At 54.3% G+C, this 22,151-nt stretch overlaps 1 protein-coding gene across 1 annotated transcript; it reads right to left on the reverse strand.

Moving 5' to 3' along the window:
* Nucleotides 1-702: 702 nt before the first annotated feature.
* On the reverse strand, nt 703-17,841 carry IFT27 (intraflagellar transport 27). Its single transcript, XM_030320542.3, has 7 exons — nt 17,405-17,841; nt 11,472-11,551; nt 10,826-10,885; nt 9,631-9,690; nt 7,607-7,724; nt 6,585-6,694; nt 703-943 (listed from the first exon to the last, which is right to left on the reverse strand). Exons 1-7 carry the CDS (start codon nt 17,436-17,438, stop codon nt 845-847), a joined length of 561 nt encoding a protein of 186 aa, XP_030176402.1. The 5' UTR covers nt 17,439-17,841; the 3' UTR covers nt 703-844.
* Nucleotides 17,842-22,151: the final 4,310 nt, after the last annotated feature.

Below are 22,151 nucleotides of genomic sequence, written 5' to 3' on the forward strand. Positions count from 1 at the left end.
CCAGGTCTGTCCACCCCGAAGCTGGCGCTCTGCACGAAGCGGGGGGCGGGGGGGGGTGCGGGCTGAGGGGGGGTGATGAAGCCGAGGGCCCCGGGGGGGGGGGCGCGGTGACAGGCGGCTTTCCAAGCCAGACTGCGGCCCACAGCCCTGATGTAAGAGGCTATGAGGAACCTCTGTGGGTCTTTAATCAGGGGAGTACAAGGGTGAATATGGGGTTTTAGGAAGATTAATCTGGCAGCAGGCACAGGGTGGAAAAAGAGTCAAGCTTAGTACAGAGAATTATGACGGCTGCCAGGCTCCGAGAGGCAGGTCAGTGAAGGAAAACGGCCTGGTTCTCGGCTCCCTGGGCACCCAGGGTTCCCGGCAGCCGGGAAGGGATGGGGGCCCCGAGGGGGCCGGCAGAGGGCACCGTGTGGTCAGCGACAGTAGCCACTGCAAGGGACCTCTGGCGCCTTCACAGAACAGGCGGCAAAGTGAATGCGTGAGAATGAGACGGCCACCAGCCCCGCAGCCGTGTGGCCAGTTCCGAGCTGCCATCCCACTGCGGGCTGCGCTCGGTGCAGACCCTCCAGGGCGGGCGGGACCACCGACTCGGGCAAGTGCCAGCTGCCTCCAGCGAGGGGCCACCAAGGTTCTGAGCGCCGCTCCCCAGGCTGGTCTGGAACCGGGGCTGCCCCGGCCAAGAACGGAAGGAGATGATGCTTCTTTACCTTCTTTTATTTAAAGCCGTCATGAAGCTGTGGGAGGGCCGGGCAGTTCCAGCGTCTCTTGGCCCCGAGGAGCCGCGGCCGCTGGTGGCTCGCCAGCAGCACGGCACCTGGTGAGGCGCAGCCCACCCCGGCCCTCACAGCAGCGCGTGGAACACCTCCACCTTCTCCCGGTACAGGTGGTGGAACTGCTTGGCCAGGCAGCGGAAGGGGGCTTCACAGTTCTCCAGCTCCTTCTGTAGAGACAAGAAGCCGGTGGTGTTACCGGATCGCTGCCGTTCACCTCACCGGCAGGGCTGGCGACAACCGCACCCTCTGTGTAGGAAGGAAACGGAGACGCCGACAGGTTATGGGAACTTGCAAAAGCCACACGCCTGTCAGTGGGGAAGCTCGGTCTGTACCGGATGTTTCTACAAAGCGTGTACTTTCGGCCACGCTCACCACGTGTGTGACGGGAGACTGGAATGAGACGCGTCCTCCCTTAGGTTTGACTGGGGCCCCGAAGGCCGAAGCAAAATCACAGATGGGCAAGGATGCCCACAGTCACCTTGAGTCAGGCAAGGCCGTGGCACTGACCCCTGGGGTGCCTCTCCCTCACCCCGAGCCCAGTGGGAGGTTCCAAATGAAGACTGAGGCCCGGGGGGCTCAGGCCAGTGCCGGGGCCAGGCCTGGGAAGCATCGAGGTCCAACTGGGGCTGGCTGCTTTGATGGCCCAGCCAGGAGAGGGTCGCAGCAGCCCTGCCCTGGACCAGCGGTGGCCTGAGCGGGGAGCCGGCCTGGTGTGGCCTTGAAGGGACTCTGCACGGACGTCCTCCTGGAGGGCGATGGCCCCAACAAGAACAGAGGGAGCCAGGCTGCGGCGGGGGGAGGGGGTGTCACCTGTGATCTGCAGGTGGTGGTGGGGGGGGTTCTGCCAGTGGGCCCGGGAGGGGGCATCACGGCGGTGCTCCCAAGGCGCCAGTCTGAGACACCCGGCAAGTCCAGAGGGACTGTAGCAGGTCCCAGCAGGGCCACCTGAGCCGCCTCTCCCGCAGGCTGCGGGCTTGCGAGGCGGCCCAAGTGTAGGACCTCGGACCAGCGGCCCGGCCTCCCACGGCAGGTGTGGCAGGAGGCACGGACGCTAAGTCATTAGGAACCTACAGAACCCGGCACAGCGCTGTGCATTTTCATCACTGAAGTATTTTGTGACTAACGGTGCCCAAAGGACTTTTTGTTCTCGGAGAGATGAGGAAAGTTCCGGAGGTGGCCCTAGACTTTTCTCTAGGGGGTGGGAAGAGCCGGCCCTCCAGGGTGAACGCGGACGAGCTCTCGGGGAAAGAAAATGGTAGCCTCTCAACGTAGCTACCGCCCTCGCACTCTCTGTGTGCACGTGTGCATCTGTGACTTACCGACTGTTTTGCAAAATAAATTGCCAGAAGAAAGAGCCCGCTCCTTTCAGGGCAGAAGCTCAAGCTGGGAACGCACGAGAACCTGTTTTCAAACAATCCTAGGCAGCGGCCACAAGTGCAGCCTTGACAAGAGGCAACGATACCTCCCCAAGGAAAGGGAAGGATTTCCAAACTGAAGAATGTTCCGAAGTCATCGAGCCCACTGCCCTCGTCTTGTAGGGGAGCGGTCTGCGGCCCAGGGGAGGGGGGGGTGCGGTGGCTCAGCTGGTGTGTGCAGAGCCGGGCCGGGGATTCGAACTCCCCAACGGGAGAAGAGCGGCCTTTCCGCTCCGCCAGCTGGGGCGACAGAAACGCACAACGGAAACCAGTTCTCACGGAGCGTGTCACCTAGACTTTCTAGCAAGGGACATCCCAAGGTGAAGGAGACAAGTTGGCCAAGAGCCGACACAGAGGGGGTGGTGCTGAGGAACGAGGGGGGCCGTCTGTAGGCGAGACGAGAACCCCCACTGTCAAGGACCAGCAGCCCTCCAGTCAGACAGGAGAGAAAGAACATCGGCAAGGCAGATGTGTGTTCCGGGCAACGCCAATGTTAAATAGTAAAATGTTACAATGGCTGAAAGGATCGTTAAGTAAAGGAGCGGAAAGAGAACGAGGCCTACACAGGACACACACAGGGATTTCCAAATGAATCTGAAAGCTCCCAGAAGCAAGATGTGGGGAAAACGCAATATTAAATAATAACATAATATATATATATAATATATTAGTTATATAAATATATTAATATATTATATATTTATATAATATGTATTATACAAATATTATTTAATACATATTATATAAATATTATTTACATAATATTATATATTATATAAATATTATTTATATATTATATATCATATAATATTTATATAAGTTTATATATATAAATTTATTAACATAATATGTAATGCATATATTTATTTATATTAATATATAATATATATTAATATATATTTATTTAATTTATTTATAATATTTATTTAGTTAAACATATATATTTATATATAATATATAAATAATATTAAAAAGTTAAGAAATGCAGTGGAGATGAGCCTCTCTGTATACCAGGGAGCACTCCTGAAGTAGCAGATGTAGACGGAACCATTTTCCGAAGGCATTAAGAGGGTTTGCCAATGACAAGAATCCTGGAACCCTTCTGTTAACCGATCACAGTGTCACTGACATACCCCAGAGGATGTCCGCTTTGTGTGAAAGATCCTTAGAACAGGCTCTCAGACCAGTGCTCAATCTGGCCTATAGTTCTGCCCCTGAGAGTCCCAAAGTTGGTTCTGTGGCAGGCCAGAGCTCCTTCTAGAAGGTTCTCATGCTAGACAGGCCTGCGTTCTAGTCCTGGTCCGACTGCTCATAAGCTGGGCAACCAGGGAGAGCTATGTGACCTTTCGGAGTCTGCTCGGCATCTGTAAGACAGGGACAGCAGTGGCTGTCCGCCAGGGCTTCCAGAAGTGTCGGCAGAGAATGTGTGCAAACACCTAGCCCATAGCAGGCCCTCAACAAACGTCGGTTCCCTCCCTCACCTTCCTGCAAGAGGAACCCTCCTCAAGAAGGAGGGGATCCTTCTTGAACTTGCTTGCATTTCATACTGTCCTACACCGATGGACACTTTATGTTTCTATTTTAACGTGCTTAAAACAACGCTTAATGTCAAATACTGAGGGGTGTTAGAAAGTCTAAGAGGAACCACAGAAGACCCCAAATGGCCAAAGCAATCCCGAGAAAGAAGAACAAAGTTGGAGGGGTCAACGTGTCCTGATTTCAAACTATATTATGAAGCAGCGACAATCAAAACAGGATGGCCCTGGCATAGAAACAGATACAAAGACCAACGGAACAGAACTGAGATCCCAGAAATAAACCCTGCATACGTGGGCGATAGTCTCTGTGATAAATGATGCTGGGAAAACCAGACATTCACATGCAAGAGAATGAAGCTTTTACAGCATTCACAAAAATTAACTCGGAATGGACTCGAGGTCTGAACTTAAGACCGAAAACCATAAAAGTCCTAGAAGAAAACGTCGGGAAAAAGCTCTTGGACACGGAACTTGGCAATGATTTTATGGATATAACAGCAAAGCACAAGCAGTGGAAGCAAAAATCAATAAGTGGGACTACATCAAACTGAAAAGCTTCTGTGCAGTGAAAGAAACAACAAAATGAAAAGAGCAGGGGCGCCTGGGTGGCTCAGTCGGTTAAGCGTCCGACTTCGGCTCAGGTCATGAGCTCGCGGTCAGTGGGTTCGAGCCCCGCGTCGGGCTCTGTGCGGACAGCTCGGAGCCTGGAGCCTGCTTCGGATTCTGTGTCTCCCTCTCTCTCTGCCCCTCCCCTGCTTGTGCTCTACCTCTCTCTCTCTCTCTCTCAAAAATAAACACTAAAACAAAACAAAACAAAAAACGAAAGGGCAACCGATGGAAAACGAGGAAATACTTGCAAATCACACATCCGATAAGGGGTGAATGCTCAAAATATATGAGGAACTTAGATAACTCAATAGCAAAAACGTAAATAATCGGATTTAAAAAAATGGGCAGAGGAGCGAACAGACGTTTTCCCGAAAAGGATATTCAAGTGACGAACTGGTACGTGAGAAGGTGCCAGACGCTTCTCACCCGCAGGGGAAGGCGAGTCAAAAGCACGACCAGACCCACCTTGCGCCTCTTGGGATGCCCGTTACCCTAGAGAGATGGCAGGTGCCGGCGAGGACGTGGAGAGAAAGGGACCCCCCCCGGCACTGCTGGTAGGAACGCAAAGGGGTGAGGCCACTCTGGAAAAGCGTGGAGGTCCCTCAACTGTTAAAACTTGAACTACCGGACGGTCCAACAATCCCACCTCTGGGTAAATACCCAAAGGAGATGAAATCGCTGCCTTGAAGAGATGTCTGGACCCTCATGCTCACTGCATTATTCCTAATAGCCAAGATGTGCAAACAACTTAAGTGTCCATCAACGGATGAATTAGAGACCATGGTCTGTGTATGTACGTAATGGGATATTGTTCAGCCATAAAAGGGAAGGAAATCCTGCTGCCTGTGACACCGTGGCTGAACCTTGAGGGCATCATGCTAAGTGAAAGAAGGCAGACAGAGAAGGCAGACAGATTCTCGCTTACGCGTGGATCTGAAGAAACAGAAGTCACGGCAGCACAAAGCAGGTGGGGGGGGTTGCCAGGGGAGGTGGGGGAAATGAGCGAGGGGCGCCAAGTTCCAGTTTTAAGATGAGTAAGTTCTGGGGGCGCCCGGGTGGCTCAGTTGGCTAGGCGTCCAACCCTCGGTTTCTGCTCAGGCCATGACCTCACGGTTTCGTGGGGTTGGGCCCCGTGTGGGGCTCTGCGCTGATGGTGTGGAGCCTGCTTGGGATTCTCTCTCTCTCCACCCCACCCCTGCTTGCGCTGTCTCTGTTTCTCTCAAAATAAATAAACTTTAAAAAAAAAAAGAAAAAAACAACGTTTGCTCGCCTTGCGGAACATTCGCAGAACAAGTTACTCGCAATCCAAGCTCTTACCGTATGGCCTGATGTGGGTGGCTCAAGGGCACACGACACCAAAGATGAGAAACCCCTATCCTCAAAAGCTCACGAATTTGAATTTCATTAGTTGAGCATTTGCGATGATCGGGCCAGAAGGTAAGAGGGACACTTACCTTTGCAGAATCTAGGATTGCAAAACTTTGAGGCAACAACACTATCCAGAAGATGACTAGGGGGAATAATTCCATGTGAAAAAGCAAATATTTACCGAGCGTGTGTTACGCACCAGGCTTTGTGCCAATGTTTTCGTATTCGCCATCTGACTTAATTCTCCTATTTGTCACTCAATGAGGAATGGGAGTTTATTATCCCCATTGTACAGGTGAGGAGCCTGAGGCACCAAGAAACTAACGGACCCGCCAAGGGTCCCAGGGTTCAGTCCTGCTGCTTCGCCATCGCTGGGCAGAGCGCTGGCCTTTACCCGCGACGCTTTCCCAAGGGAGCAGGCCGCTTGGGGGGGATTTAAAAGGTTCACATCCGCACGGCAACTGAACAGTCATGGGACCTTGGGCGAGTCCCTTCACCTCCTCAACACGGAAGTGGGGCTTATTAAGGGCCCGGCTCCCAGGCCCACGGTACCGTGAGGACCGTGAGATAATGTGCCGGCACCGTGATCCGTTCCGTCTCACGCAAATGCCAAGGGTCGCTACGATCGAACCCAACGCGCTTGCGTTTCTTATTAAACTGAGATACAACTTTTTCCAGGGCCAGCCGGCCGATCTGCTTTACCGTGGCGCACGAGTGGCTTGTGAGGAAAGATCCTGGACTAGGAATGGCAACATCAGCTCCAAACGAGAACCTGGGTATGGGAGCATACTGACTCCATGCCTATGAGGTCACGTGAGAAACCACACCCAGCAGGGGCCCAGTCCAGATGTGGCCATGGAGCAGGTGGAGGTACTTACCACGGATGTTTCAAAACATTCCAGGCCTTGGCCCAGGGCCCACGCCCGGGCCTGAGCCGAATCCACCGCCCGTCTGCCGGCCAGGTCTGTCTTGTTCCCCACTAACACACCTACTCGAAAGAAACAACCAAAGCATCACATTGAACTGTGGCAGCCTGGGAGGACAGCTGGAGAGAGAAAAGAGCAAAGCACACGGGTTTTGAGGGGTCGGAAACGCTGGGGGAAGCTGCCTGATTCGAGGTGGTGAGCACCGGGAGAGAGAGAGAGGGTCCAGGGCCGCCCCCGAGGGCCCCAGGAGAGGAGGCGGGCTTTGCTTTTCCCACACAGCTCTTGTTCAGCCCTTCTTCTAGACTTCACGTGGATCTGTCTGCCTTGTCTCCTTAAGGCTGCAAGGCGAGGGCCAAATTTATGTGAGCATTTGTGATAATTCCTAGCACATGGAGCAAACGTTAAAAATGGTCATTAATACTAATCTAAGGGCTGGGCTCAGAGTCAGGGACTCAGAGGTAATTTAGTTCCATTCCCAGCTGCATCAGCTGCAACTAATTTCTGAGCCCGTCTCTGGAGATCGCTTTCCCTGGTCTCTAATGAGGGGAATTTGTTGATCTCACATAGGGATGAAAAATAAACTGATTTAAAGCATTCAGAAGTGACAATAGGACTTGAATGTTTACTTGCGCCCCACATATAGGAGAAAATGAGGAATTCATCCCCAGGGCTGGCTTTCAGAAATAAAATCTCATTCCTATCACTGCACCTTCCCCGTATTATCTTGAGTCTCCTCTCCGTCACCCTGCAAGGCTGGGGGTGGGGGGCGAGGGGCGTCATCTGCCCGTGTTACAGACTCACGGAGGTGTGTGGTGACTGTGCTAAGAGGCAGAGCCACTGTTCGATCCAGACCACCATACTCAAAGCCGGGGGCACCCTGTTTTACACCCGTAGCCACCCCTGCAATGACCTCGCGCCCGTGGACTTGAGGGACGGAGGTGCTGCTGGAAAACGCAGATGGCCGCAGCTCCTACCTGGGAGGGACGTGCCTGGGATCTGGGACCGAGCCTTCTCCAGCCACTTGCTGCAGTTGGTGAAGGACTGCTCGTTGGTCACGTCATAGACGAGACACAAGACGTTGGGACTCTCCCACTGTGCGGGACGGGCCGGATGAGTGCACGTCAGTAACAGTGACAGCGATTTCTAGGCTGGGAGAAAAATCTGGCCTTCCGAGGGAAGGGACGGGGGTGGGGAGACAACCTCTAATAGGGATGAGAGTCAGAAAACTGAGCCAGCCCTCGGGAGAAAACAATTCACCCAAAGGAACGAAGGGGAGGGCACGGGCTCACCTCCGCGTCAGGCTGCCTGCTGGGCGCGTTCTGTGCATGGCTGAGAAACCTCCCGACCCCGCAGGGCCCGTCTCAATATCCCTGCTGCCTAGCTAAAGACACTGGGTTCAGAGAGGGTAACTGACTTGCCCAGATCAGACATGCTTTAATGACTGGGGTAGGACTGAGGCTTTTTTCTACCCAGAAAAGCTCTGGCCTGCCACTGGTTTCATTCATTCGTACTTGGTCGCATTCCTATGGAGGGCCCGCTCTCATGCAACTTATTAGGTTTTTCTGCTTTGCAGGCCTAATAGGCATCCTTTCTTCCATTAGCCAGCCACGGGAAACCTGTTTGTCCCGCATCTTCCTAATAAGGGCTGGCTGTTCCCAATGCAAAGGGCACTTTCTGCTTCTCCTGCAGTGTGCCAGCCCCAGTCCAGACCAGACCAACAACTGGACAGGGCTCACCGTCCCAATTAAGAACCAGGGCTGTGCCCGCGCGGGCCGTCGCCTTCAGGGGCCGCTCGGAGTCCTGGGACGTCCTGCTGCCCGGCACAAGGGCACAGGACAGCCCTGCTCAGGCTGTGATGCCCGTCCTGGTGTGTGAGGCTCTCTTACCCTGCCCTCCCCTCTGGGCACCCCCGTCCTGCACAATTACAGTTTATTTCTGGTGTGTCCGTAACCTCCAGGGTGTGGGGAAGAATCCTTCCTCCCTCCAGTTGTCCTGGCAAGGCCAGCCCAGGATTGGCTCTAGAGGGCTCACTCCTTCCCAAGGCTAGGCTGCCACTTGGACTGAGCGGATGAACCCCTCACACCTTCACTCTGCAGACTAACTCAAGAAGTCTTGCTTGATCTCCCCTTTTGTGCGTGAGGGAGACACCTCTTTCCTCTAGGCCTCAGTGAGGTGACCCAGGATAGGCCTGGGATCGAGCTGGAGCCAGCGCAGGAGCCCCGAGTCAGGGTTTGGGACGACGGGTACCAGGTGGCCCTGACTTGCCCAGACACATCCTCCCTTTGCCCAGCAGGCCAGCACCCAGGGCGAGGCCGTGCCCACAGCAGGCACGCTGTAAACATCACGGATTGACGCACGAAGCCAAGCCCGTGAGAAATGACAATCATCAGATCTCTTTCTTTTAGACAACAGAAAAGGGGCAGAAAACGATTTCTATTAAAATGTGGCCATTCTTGGAAAGGCAGGGGAGGGCTCTGGAGAGCTCAAACCTTGTAATTAGCTCACTGGCCCAGATTAGCAGAACTGTTACCTTGGAAGGTAAGGCAAGCGGGATCCTGAGAGGATGGGCGGGTGGGCACGATAAGCCTGGGGCGGCAGTAGGCACAGGGCCCAGAGCAAACCCCGGGGACTGGGCCAAGGTGAGTCTCTCGCTACAGGGAGAAGGAAATATTTGCTCCTGGCATCACCAGTGGGGGCTGTCTAAAGAAGGGGGGCCCAGAGTGCTGCGGGGACTGAGTCACACGGCTCCGGCACATTCTGAACCTGGCCATTCCAGAGCTGGGGGCGGGGGAATCACGTGCATGAGCCAGTCCCGCTGGCCAAGAAGCCGCCAAGTCCCAAGGCTGGGAGGAATGGCCCTTGAAGAACTCTGCCTTGGTAGCACTGTCCTCCAGGCAGCCAGGTTGCAGTGACATTGCCGGGAGAGCAGCGAAGGGGTCAACTTTCTGGTGGAAGGGGGCGGGGGCGGGGGTTAGGGAAAAGATCGCAGGCTACTTGCCAATTTATCCAGCATTTCCGAAAACAGCTCCTTGCCGGCAGAGTCAAAAATGAAGAGTTCCTAGAACCAGAAAGGCAAGTCCCAAGAAAGTCTGCATGTAGAGGGGAAATCGCTGGCCGCAAGTCCCCGAGACGACGCTGGGCTCACCGCAGACCTGAGACAGCCGGCACAACCAGCACTTTCTGTGTGGCGGCTCACCTCTCCTCACCCCGAACCCAAAAATCCCAGGAGTGCTAAACAGGCTGACACGTGCTCTGGTTTCCAAAAGGTCATTCTGCGTTTTGTTAACCAAATTGATTTTCAGATCTTAAGACAATTCTTTTTTAAAGCAGGTCACCGAGTAGGCCTGGGGAAGGCGCTTAAAGTAGGACAGCCTGCCGTCGGTCTCCGATGGTGGGATTCAGACAGAAGACGGAGGATGACCCTTCCTGCCCCTGACCGAACCTCGGCCAGCCCATGCGAGAGCCCCTCCCCGCTGCTGCTGCTCTGGGAAGTCTCCCCCTTCGGCTCCCCTGGGCACTGATGCCCCCTGGCTGGCTTCTGACCCCGGCACACGGTCTGAAGGTCAGTGCTGTAATCTGCGTTTCATGCTTTCTCACTGCATCGGGGGTACCTAAAACTGTGTTTTCTCATGGATCTCTTTAAGAAGGCGGGGATTCTTTTTTTGTTGTTGTTAATGTTTATTTTTGAGAGAGCGAGAGAGACAGAGCGCCAGCAGGGGAGGGGCAGAGAGAGAGAGGGAGACACAGAATCCGAAGCAGGTTCCAGGCTCTGAGCTGTCAGCACAGAGCCCGATGCGGGGCCCGAACCCACAAACCACGAGATCATGACCTGAGTGGAAGCCGGACGCTTAACTGACTGAGCCACCCAGGCGCCCCGTGGAAGGTGGGGATTCTTAAACCTTCTCTCCAGGAAAGCACATGCAAACATAATGCCTTGCGATTCAATTTCCAGAGCTGTGGACTCCCATACAGGGACCCGGGTTAAGGACCCTGATACTCCAGTAAGTTCTGTGAGGGCAGGGCCCGTATCCCAGTCCTCCCAGCCCGTATCAGCGACTCTTCCCAAGTGCTCAGACAAGCCTAGGCCAAGTGCTGGTACAGTATTCCCTCTCAGGGAGGAAGACAGTGACCACAGGGACTCTGGGCCCAGCTGGAGGAGCGGTGAGCTCTCTCAGGTCAAGGGCACCACTTACCACGCTGTCCCCCGTGTCAGGGACTGGCACCGTCTTCACCACCAAATCCACCCCTGTCGTCTGCCGAGGAAAACCGAGAATTCGCGCGTCAGAGGCTCCCAAGAGGCGTGTTACAGGACACGATGAACATCTGATGCCCAGGAGGCAGAACTGCTATGTTCTGGATTCACTGCTGTAGAACTCAGACAGGACCAACTAGGCTCCTCCCACTCCCGGCTCACAAGGAGGTGTATATGGTCACCCAGTGGGCCACCGGCCCGTCTGCGCCACAGGCAGCCTCACGCCCTGAGGCTCGTGGAAAAGTGATCTCCACGTGGCCATTCAAGCAGCCTCCCATCAGACTGTGGGGCTTCTTAAGGAATTCTGGAAAGTCACTCCCTCAGGGCTGAAGGACGATCATTTCTCTTTAAATTCTTTTTTAAGTTTATTTATTTATTTTGAGAGAGAGACAGTATGAGCAGGGGAGGGGCAGAGAGGTGGGGGGGAGAGAGAGATTCCCAAGCAGGGTCTGCACTGTCAGCACAGAGCCCGGCGCGGGGCTCAAACTCACGAAAACAAGAGTTGGGTGCTTAACTGACTGAGCCACCCAGGCGCCCCCGACCGTTTCTCTTTAAGCCTCGGCCAGCTTACGACTCCCACGTCTCACCAGGGTGTAGTTCTTCTGGAAATGGGCTCCGTCGCTGCGGAAGATCTGTGCCAGGGCGGTCTTGCCCACTGCCGGGTCTCCTGTGAGGTCAGAGGAGGAGAAAATCATCATTTCTGTCCTGATCTGGCTTGAGACCCCCCCCCCCCCCCCCCACTCCAGAGCGCTAGTTAGAAACCAGAAACTTCAATGAGTTTTCAGAGAAAACGTACTTGGCTCTCATGGGGACTTGGGAGGTGGCCGGCAGGGCCATGGGTCCGGGAGACCAGTCTTCAAAGCCTGGTTGCATTTCTTCAAGGGTAATCCTTTCATCCAAAAGAACTGACCCAGAAGGTAACAGAGCTTAAGGAAGGCTTCAGAGCACTCGGAACAGAGCTGACACACTCTTTCACTGCACACACCCCACGGGGAAAAGCTGTCACTTTCAAACTTGAACGTACTTTGAAGTCTCGAAGGTAAAGGGCTCAGTCTCATAGGCTCACCTGCCTAGCGGAACCAATTTGAGTTCAGAGCTCCCATACTTAGGACCCTGCGTGCTTCTTTCGGGGTGGGGGGTGGCGAGAGCTGGGAGGGTTTCTGCATTTACGGGAAGCAAGGAGTCCGCCTGCTACATCGGCCAACCTGAAATCCATTTCCAAGTGACACGTTCCACTCCGGCCTCGGCGTGCCCAGCAGCACTGCGGATCCGTCATCCCAGGGGCCTCCCCACGTCTGTCTACAGTCTATCTACAACAGCCACCGTTTCCCCCGAGCTTGCTTTACGCCTCCCGGGGTTTACCTCCCGCCTGCCTTCGTGGGTCGACAGCCCCATGAATCGGTATCTCCAAACTAAAGGTTTATGTCATACTTTCAGTTTGAGATCTGGACCTTTCACAAGACTGTGGGGAGCAATTTTTTTTTTTTTTTTTTTTTTTAGTATTTATTTTTGGGAGACAGCGAGACAGAGTGCAAGCAGGGGAGGGGCAGAGAGAGAGGGAGACACAGAATCGGAAGCAGGCTCCAGGCTCTGAGCTGTCAGCACAGAGCCCGACGTGGGGCTCGAACCCACGAAGCGTGGGATCATGGCCTGGGCCGAAGTTGGACGCTTAACCGACTGAGTCCCCCAGGCGCCCCTGTGGGGAGCAATTTAATCTGGAGGCTCTCCATGCCCACCCCTAGTCCCCCTGTCCCACCCCCAACCGCTTCCCCACGACCCTGCTCTGCCTCTGGCGATGCCAGCCTTGTTCTCATTCGTGAGATCTTCTGGGCCTTGAGTGTTACAGATTCTCCTTCCGGCCCAGGCTCCTCAGCAAAGCCACCAGGGCGTTCGTGTCCGTCTGTCCTGTGCCTTCTGGGGCGATCGCCTCGCTTTCGCTCTGTTTTACAGTCGGCTTCCAGGTGCCTCTTGACTTCTCTGCAGCCCGCTGCTCTGTTCCCTTTTCGGTTTTGACTTTTCCCACCTATATAATCTTCTCTTGCGAGGCCATTACTTGCCTACTTGTGGCATTTCTCCTGTGCACTCCTCCAGGGCTGAGTGAGCTACTCAGTCTTGCCTTTCTGTTTACCACCGCGTCTTAGAAGGGAACCGTTCCCACGGTCCTGTTCCCTCCTTCCCAGCCCCCACCCCCTACCGTGACCATCAGCCTCACTTGACAGATGACGCTTCCGAGGCTCAGGGAAAGCTGGGTAACCGGGCGCAGGATTCCTACATCTCACTCTTCCCGCCGGACCCCACTCCTCTCCTAGCGCTCAGGGACACTCCTGACCCATTTCTAACACTGCCCCTGCAGGCCCCCATCGCCGCAGCCTTGCCTGACATCAGAGGCAGCCACGGGCTGCACGGTGGCTGGGTACCCATCCATCTCCGAACAAACAGAGCATATCACTCTCCCTCTTGCGCTCTGTCTCCACCCGCTTGACTCCAATTCTGCGTCTGAATCCAGTTGGAAATTGGCTCTTCCTGCTCGTGAAATCCCCCACAGATTTGTTCTAGTTAATTTCATAAATCTTCCTTCCGACTGTCAGTCAGAGTCACCCACACTTATGGAAAACCTCGAGTGTCGGCTGAGGAGGGATCCGGCACAAGGAAGGGAAGTAACTGATAAACACATTTGCGGAGCAACACGATGACAAGTGCAAAGGCAAACAGCGCAAGCTGAGAACCAAAGCATCTGAGGGTGCGTCGAGGAAAGGAACGAATGAGCAGTTTCGGCAGCGAGGCCGACTTCCTCGGGGTGGTAGGGGGGAGGGGGCTGAGCCTGGGGGACAGAGGGAGGGACGCCTGCAAAGGCACCATGCGAGGTCACTGCCAAGTCCAATGGCTTTTTCTCGGCTCCCATGCTCCTTGGTGTCTCTGAAGGATGAGTCAGCCCGAAGCAGCCCCCTCCCGCCTGGCCCCCGTGTCCTCCCACTGGCCTGGTTCTCCTGCCTCCGAACGTGGGCACTCCTGTGGGTCTGTCTGCTCCCAGTTAGTCTGTCCCGTTTACTCTCTTTCCCCTGTCACTTCTCTCTCCCACGCTTGGTCTCTATCTCCAACAACCCGTGGATGTTTCCACTAGGATGTTGGGCCTTCAGCCGATCTATCTGTCGACAGCCAGGCTTGCGTCGCACCCCCAGGTCCCAAGGAGTCTTGCTGACCTAACCCACTTGTTCTGCCCATATCACCAGGTGCTCATGCCTCCCGGCTGTACCCAGGCTCCTGCAACTGCTGTCTCTATCTGCAGTTGCCTCCGCTCTATCTCAAGCCCGCGTTGCCTTTGTCGTCCCTGAGGACAGCGCACTGGTTACCTCAGGCCTCAGCCGGGGCTCTGTGTCCCGCCCCAGGACGTGGGAGCCCGGACTGTGCTAACGGGGGTCTCCTCTGCCAGGGGCTTCCTGTCCGGCTCTGCCAGTGCACGTTCTAGAGAAAGACTGGCAGGTGGGGGAGGGCGGATGGACTTGCCCCTTTCCCACGTGCCTGCTGTCTAAGCAGTACATTGGCAATGGCCTTTACTCCAGCAGTAGGTATTTACTTCTCTCCAGTTTATTACTGGACCAGCCTTTTTACTCCCGCTCGGAGACGCCAGCAGCGGGGGGGACAGTGCCCTCTTCTCAGGTCTGCATCTCGGCTCCTCGGGGAGCTCTCTTCCTGAGCTTCCGACGACCTGTCTGCCTCCCTGCCTCCCTCAGCCCGGGGCAGGGGGACCCTTCCTGTAGTTGCTCTAGGTGCTGCCTTCCTGTCCCTTCATCCTTCCAGGACCTGTTTGACGGACATACCACAGGAAACGCTCACATCCCACTTGTTCCCCAGCTGTCCCTTACGCCACATCTGGGCTCCACGCCCCTGCGCTCTTGACCTTCGAGAAGCCCTCAGAGGGAACCTCCCTCCAGGTCTCCCTCTTGTCGTCACCCGTGAGGCTCACGGCTGGTAGCATGAGACTTTTCCGAGCCACCTTCTGGCGAGGCGCTATTCTCATCCCCACTGCTACCAAGGGGCAGTAAACCCAAGTCCCCACTCCAGCGCCATCCCTCACCAGCTGTGTGACCTTGGGTCAGCGATCTCTCCGGGCCTCGGTTGCCATTTGTATAAAAGGCAGACAATAAGCACCTATCTCGTAGAATCGTTAGGAGGACATAATGAGCTTAATATGGGCAGTGCCTGACATGCTTCAAGTCATATTTAAGTGGTTTTTAGGTAAATACAACAGACAAATGTCAAGGGTTGTCCCCTTTCCTCATCTGAGCCAGAACAAGGAGCAGCTGTGCTCTGAGGGATTTCTCTGGTATCTGGGACACAACCAGCATTCTCTTTGTGTTTGCTTGATTATAAAGTATTATGCACGTCTCAGCCCTTCCGTGAGTGTGGGGGCTGCCCTGGTTCACCCCCATAGTCCCACTGTACCTTGCACGATGATTCACACACAGGTGCTCAATAAATATCTGTTGAATGAATAAAAGCACTTGAACTGAATATCAGGTCCCTCACTGACTAGTTATAAGAGAGGGAAAAAAAGACAGATAAACTCAATTTAAAGAGTAGGCCTGGGAGGGGAGAGGAAAAAAGAAAACCAGTGGGGGGGGGGTGGTGTATGTGGTGGGGCCAGTGTAGAGAATGAGACTCTGGTGGGTGGTGGGGTAGGGGGGCCTGATTCGCTGTGCTGAGGTCTTTCGGGTCCTGGAAACTTCCAAGAGGAAATGCCCTCAAGGCCCTGAAAGGAGGCTGAAGTTGAGGACTAGACTGGAGTTCGAGAATCACTCAGGCAGTGGCTGAAATCAGGTGAAATCGTACCTGGGGGCTCGGTGTCAAGAGGGGCAAAGAGTCTAGCATTGAGGCTTGAGGACAGTGTAGCCGGAGGCTAAACACAAAGCCCTGGAAACCAGATCACCTGGGTCTGGAGGCCAGCTCTGCTGCATCCAGCTGTGTGAGCCAGGGCAAGTGTCTTACCCTCTCTGGGCCTCAGATGCCCCGCCTGTAAATAGGATGCCAAATAATACCAGTCCCTCAGGGTTCTTGTGAGGACTCAGTGAGACACCTGTGTTGAGGGTTCGAGTACAGTGTTGGCACACAGAAGGTGCTCTGTAAGTTAGCCCCGCGGGATGGAAATTGAATTAAAAAAGAAATGAGAGAACAGTCAGAGAAGCCCATTTAAAAAAAATACACAACTTCAGAAAATAAAAACGTTCTTACCTCGTCCGCAAGGAAACTGAGGCTTAGAGAAATGCTGTGCCCAAGATGACACAGCCCTTCAAAGGAACAGTCAGAATTACTTTTGTTACACAATACTGCCTCTCCTGGCACTCTGGAAACTACAGATCTCTCTTGAGAACCACCAACTTTTTTGCTCCAGTGTGATCTGAGTTACTACTGTCAGGCATCTTTCTGTGTCACCCTTTTCTTTTCAGATTAGAAAGGCCATTAAAAATATCATCAATTTCAGTCTGGAAGAGAGGAATCAAAAGGGGAATTTTTTTCCCCCTCTATTACCATTTCTTTCATGGGCTGGTCCGGGAACCCTAGAGAGATCCCGGGGTTCAACAGTAACACAAGTGAAGAGTTTTGCAGCTGGGCAGGTTTGGGGGGCTGAGATCCTGCCTAGGACTTTCCTTCACGAGGGGGTGACCCTGGGCAAGAGACTTGACCTCTCAGTGCCTCGGTAAGATCAAACAATACAGCACCGACCCCAGTGTGCTGCGGTGAGGGGACTGAATGAAGTGCCTGTGTCCGGCATGCACTAAGGACTCAGTAAAGCACATCTGTGTTCAGGAGCCCCAGGTCAAAATCCTGGCAAATATTTTCCTGAATGTGCTGACATACAAAGGGAACAATACAAATAATACAAATGGGAATGCCACACTGGCATTCGTTCCACAACTAGTTACTGAGTACCTCCTGGGTTCCAGATATTGTTCAGGATGCTTGGGACGCGGGAGTCAACCAAACAGAGATTCCTGCCTTTGGGGGATTCAACATTTATAACCTCCTGAGTGCAGGGCAGCATGGGAAGTCTGGCTCTTAAAGACAACACACATGGCCCTTTTGCAAACTCTGGTCGACTGTACATTACGGTTTCCCATCCCTGTTACCAGAGGGGGTGCGATCAGGACAAAAAAATCCCACAACTACTGACTACCAAAGTTACCGATGCCTAACACTGGGATACACCACTTGGTTTGGATGAAGCATTTATGGCGTGCTTAGCCTGATTTTTTTTTTTTTTTAACGAGTCTACTCCTCCTGAATATAGTTTAAACTGGTGAAGGTGGTCTCAGAGTATGACAGGGAGTGGGGATATCTGCTGGAGCTACAAATGTGCCCTGGAAGAGAATTCTTCCACCCCTAGTGGCATTTACTCTATCAGTAATCGCATTAACTCGTCTTTGGAAGAGAGAAAGGAAAAGAGGGTAAGCAATTTACGCGAACAAAAGCTCTCAGTAACTTACGAAGTCTCTGAATTCTGGAGACTAAATTTCAAACTCACCTGCCAGGATGCATTTGGCCGCCAGCTTCACCATGGTAACCAACCACCTCCGCGGACCAGACAGGGGAAGAGCGGCTGCTAGAAGCGTCGGGGGGGGGGGGAGGGCTGCCTGGGAAGGGAAGTGGGGACGGCAGACACTCAAGGGGCCTGGGGCCGCGATGCGGACAGGGACAGTGCGGTCCGGACCCTCTGGGCTGGGGGCGACTACCGCGCGCGAGGGTCGGGGCGGAGGCGCAGAGGAGCGCCAGATGGGGCCCGGCTTCAGGCCTCAGAAGGCAGCCTGGAAGCTGCGAGCGTGGCGACGGGGCTCCCGCTCGTTCCCAGCCTAGCTCCTGGCAGTGGGGATCGGGAAGCGCGACGCCGCAGCCATCCGACCCCAACCCCAGCACGGCGCCAGACGCGCTCCCGGGGCAACCACTGCCCACCTACCCCGCCTCCTCCTCCTCCTTGCTGACCCTCGATTGGCTGCGGCCAAAAGCTCCCACCCCACCCCGGCTCTCGGAGGCCAGTGGGAGGAGGGGGCGGGGCCCATAGCTCCCCCCGGCCAGACACTTCTTAGTGGTATCTGCCCGTCAAGCTCACTTCGCTAGACGAATGGCTACTGGAGATGTCAATCATTTCCATCTCCCGCCCCCGCGCCGCCGGAAAGTTCAGGGAAATGAAACTCCCAACCTCCTCCAGCCAGAAGCCGTGAAAAGAGAAGCTTTCTGATTGGCCAGAGGCTGGCTCGGACCATCTTCGGGAGGAAGGGGGATTCGTCGCTCCCCCCGCCCTTCCGGAAGTGAGTTCGCCCAGGAGGGGCGCGTCTGGCGCGCGGGAGTTTGCGGCGGCGCCTGCGCAGTAACGTGGCCGCCGCTGCCGGAGCGGAGCTGTGAGCTGGTTTGACTTCGCAGAGGTTTTTGTGGCTCCAGGTCGCCGGCTCCTGGGAGCAAGACTGTGTCGTGCATCAGGAAATCCGATTCTTGCCCCGCATCCCGCAGGGAAGTCTTGTTTTAAAGCCCAACGATATTATGCGCTGCAAAATCTAAAATGTGAAAGTATTTCTAGTGATGTCTGTGAAAAGAAGGGAGAACAAGGAAACTTTGATGGGGGGGAGGGGTTGGACTCGGGACTTCGAAGTGCTTTCCGCCAAACCCGTTTCCTCGCTTGTAAAATGGAGAACCTATGAGCTTGCACATAATGAAAGCCGGCCTCCAGGACGTTCCCCAACACACGGGGAGGGTGCACCCATCTCCGCTGACTTTCCGGGGAGGCCCCTCTTGCTCTGTGGCCCGGAAACCAGGCTGAAATCACGGCCGTCGTCCCGGCCTCTTCGCTCCCCTTTAAAGACGGGCTAGCAGAACCCGCCTCTGGGGTTGTCCTGGGGAGTCAAAGAGGGAAGTGTGTTAGGTGCTCAACAGTGAGTGTTGAATGGATGAAAGAGAAGAAATTTATCAGGACATATTTGGCTTATCACCATCATGGTGATGACATCATGGCTAGATGTACCCCCGTTGTCACTCCTGCTGCCCCTCCCCAATCTGGGATGGCTGGCTGGCTGAAAGGGAGGAGCAGCCCCTGGGTGAAGAAGCCTGCGCAACGGGTATTCCCATCACTTACCGTTCAGTGACCAGGCACTTTTCTCAGCTGCCCTGTGACTTTGTGTGGCCGCCAGCCGCGTGCAGGGCAGTGAACACACACACACTCACCCAACTGCTATGAAGGTTTCGGCCTTCATAGGGAGTCAGAATGCCCCTGCCTGGCCTTCCTGCTTCCCCCTCCAGGCTGTGCTGTCCATCATGACCCGGTTAATCCCTCAAAGGACCCCTTGACTGAGTCACCCTCCTGAGGCAGGTGCGTGGAGCTGAGACACAGAGACACATCCAGGGGTAGCCTTCTGGAGCCTCCGTTTTCTCGTCTGCGAGGGGGTAATGGTGCCTCTCTCGTAGGCTGTTGTCCTCTGCACCACATCCACTCCTCCTCTCGTGGTTGCTACTCTGGGATTTTGGTCAGCACCATTGTAAGAGCATTTTGGATTTTTCCAGTGAGGTGCTAAACCCCGTACAGCGAATTCTACTCCACTGCCTCTACGATACCAAGGGCCTTCTCTATATTCTTGATGACTAATGACAGCTGCCTGACTGTCACTGGGTTCAAAGAGGTCAGAGAATTTTGGAGCCATGAGGGCCCCTGAGAAATTCTAGTCTAACCCCTCCCTGAGCAGCTGTAACAGCTAGGGCTGGCATATGTTGAGCACGTACTGAAGGCTGGCCTCATTGGAAGCACTTTAAAGGATTAATTGGCTTAATATTCATGTTCCTATCTGATACGCACAATAACCCCTGTGAGGCTTGTATCATCCCTGTTTGTGGTGGGGAAACTGAGGCCCAAATAAGGGAAAGTCTAATGCCCAGAGTCACAAAGCTAGTGAATGACAGCACTGGGGACTGAACGCAAGTAGACTGTTGACCCCTTTGGTCCCAACAGGGAGCTGTCCAGCCTCCAAGACCTCTCACACTTTCTCCCATCCTAGAGAGTAAATATTTATTGAGTTCCTCGCAGTGAGAGTGGAGTACCGTATGCCAAGGCATGTACTAAACCCTTCACATCCTCTCTCTTGTTCGATGCAGTGACTCTGGGAAGAAGGAGTGATCACTGAGGTCCATGGACAGCCCAAGGACATGTAACACGTCAGCGGGAGTCAGAACTGGCCTCAGGTCTCCTAGCTCTTGAAACTGACGTCCTGGTGCGTTTCCTGGGTGCGGTCTTACCGGTTTCATTAATAAGCTCTCTTTGAGTGCCTACCCGAGGCCAGGCACTGTGCCGGTGGCTGGGGTTACGAAGTCAAGGTGACAGAGCCCCAGGCGGCTCTGTCGCATTGTGGCCCTGTGGGAGGGGCGGCCAGTGCTGCAGACCTGTTTTCTAGAGGAGGCAGGAGTCTGGATTTTGTGTGAAGTTCCCCCCTGACTCTCAAATGTTGGCAATGCGCTTAAACATAAAACACTGCGGCCTCAGTAGAAAACCTCCTCTACCCAGCATGGAGGCAGGCGATCAAGCAGCGACGGTCCGTGACTGCTTGGGGTTAAGTGTTGGGGAGGAAAGGACTTGTTGCATTAGGAAAAAATACTCTTTGGGGGCGCCTGGGTGGCTCAGTCGGTTAAACGTCCGACTCTTGATTTCGGCTCTGGTCATGATGTCCTGGTTCGTGGGATCGAGCCCCACATCAGGCTCCGTGCTGAGCATGGAGCCTGCTTAAGATTCTCTCTTCCTCTCTCTCTACCCCACCCCCCTGCGCGCACGCGTGCACGCACGCACACACACACACACTCTCTCTCTCTCTCTCTCAACAAATAAATAAACATTAAAAAAGAAGAAGAAATAAAAAATACTCTTTTCTATGGTCCCTGGACCAACAACATCATCAGTACCACACAGTGACTTGTTGGAAATGCTCATTCCTAGGCCCCGCCCCAGGCCAACTGGACGCTGCGGGTTGGAACCACGATCTGTTTCTGGCTGCCTTTTTGGTGATTCTGATGCATGCTACTGTTTGAGAACCTCTGCTCTTGGGTCATGCCAGGACCCACCTTTATCCGTTTTCTCTGCTTTACTGCTTCTCAAACTCCCTAAGACCCTTTCTACCCCGGGGCCCCTCTACTTACTGTTCTCAACGTGGCTGCGTGACTCTTTCCCTCACAACCTTCAGATCTTTGCCCAAACGTCGTCTCCTTGGAGAGGCCCTCCCCAAGCACCCAGTTTAAAGAGTCACCCCCAATCTGTCAGTGTCCCATCTCTTTGCCTTTCTTCAGAGCGCTCCCCACTCCCCGATATTATATCCTATACTTACTTGCTTATTTGTGTAGTATCTTTCTCCCTCCCCTAGAAGGTAAGCTTCATGGGAACGGGGACTTGGTCTCTTTTGTCCTCCCAAGATCTGGGACGGTGCCCAGCATGGTCAGATGCTTGGTAAATATTGTTGAATGAAGGAAGGAATCTTGTAGAGTTTACCCTTCTGGTCGTTCATTCATTCTACAAGCACGGACCCTTGAGCAACACGGTTCCTGTGCAGCCAATAGGCTTGTTGCTGGAAGGGGTGCCAGGTCCTCGGCTGCCTCCCGCCCCATCGTACAGCAGCTCCAGACCAGGAGAACCCCCAGAGCCTCTAGACCCGTAGGCTTTGTGGAGGCGAAGGGGTTAACAGCGCTGCCCACCCCCCCCCACCCCAAAGCCAGGGACTGGGCTGTTTGGGCTGATTTGGAAGTGAGGGCTTTGGGCGACGCGGCTGCTGACAAGTTGTTCCCAGGGACTGGGCCATCATTCTGGATGCTTCCCGACAGCCCGGACAAACAGCGTGTGCCGCAGCTGCGGCTCAATGCCAGGGGCAGCCACGACATTCCACGCGCACGTGCCCGCTGCGTGGCCCAAGCCCCTCTGCCGCTGCCCCAGGGGGTTCTCCTTTGCTGGGGCCGCTTCTGAGAGCCTCATTCCTCGCAGAGTGTTCTTATTAGCAGGATTGCTGAATGCAACATAATCCCTTTGGGTAAATAAGAGACTTCAGGGGAAATCCTCTGGAGAGTTACTCAGCATGAATCTTCGAGAAGAATACCTTTCGTACAATACAGCAGGTTTGCTCTAATGCCCTCCTCGTGTCAGGGGGCAGTGCAAAGAGAGGGCTCGAAGATTTGGGAGAATTTTATGTATTTCGATCAGGGCTTGTCCCCTTTGGCACTTTTGACATTGTGTATCTGTTGCGGGGGGCTGTGCTGTG

The sequence above is a fragment of the Lynx canadensis genome, chromosome B4 (assembly GCF_007474595.2).
Source record: "Lynx canadensis isolate LIC74 chromosome B4, mLynCan4.pri.v2, whole genome shotgun sequence".
Lineage (NCBI taxonomy): Eukaryota > Metazoa > Chordata > Mammalia > Carnivora > Felidae > Lynx > Lynx canadensis.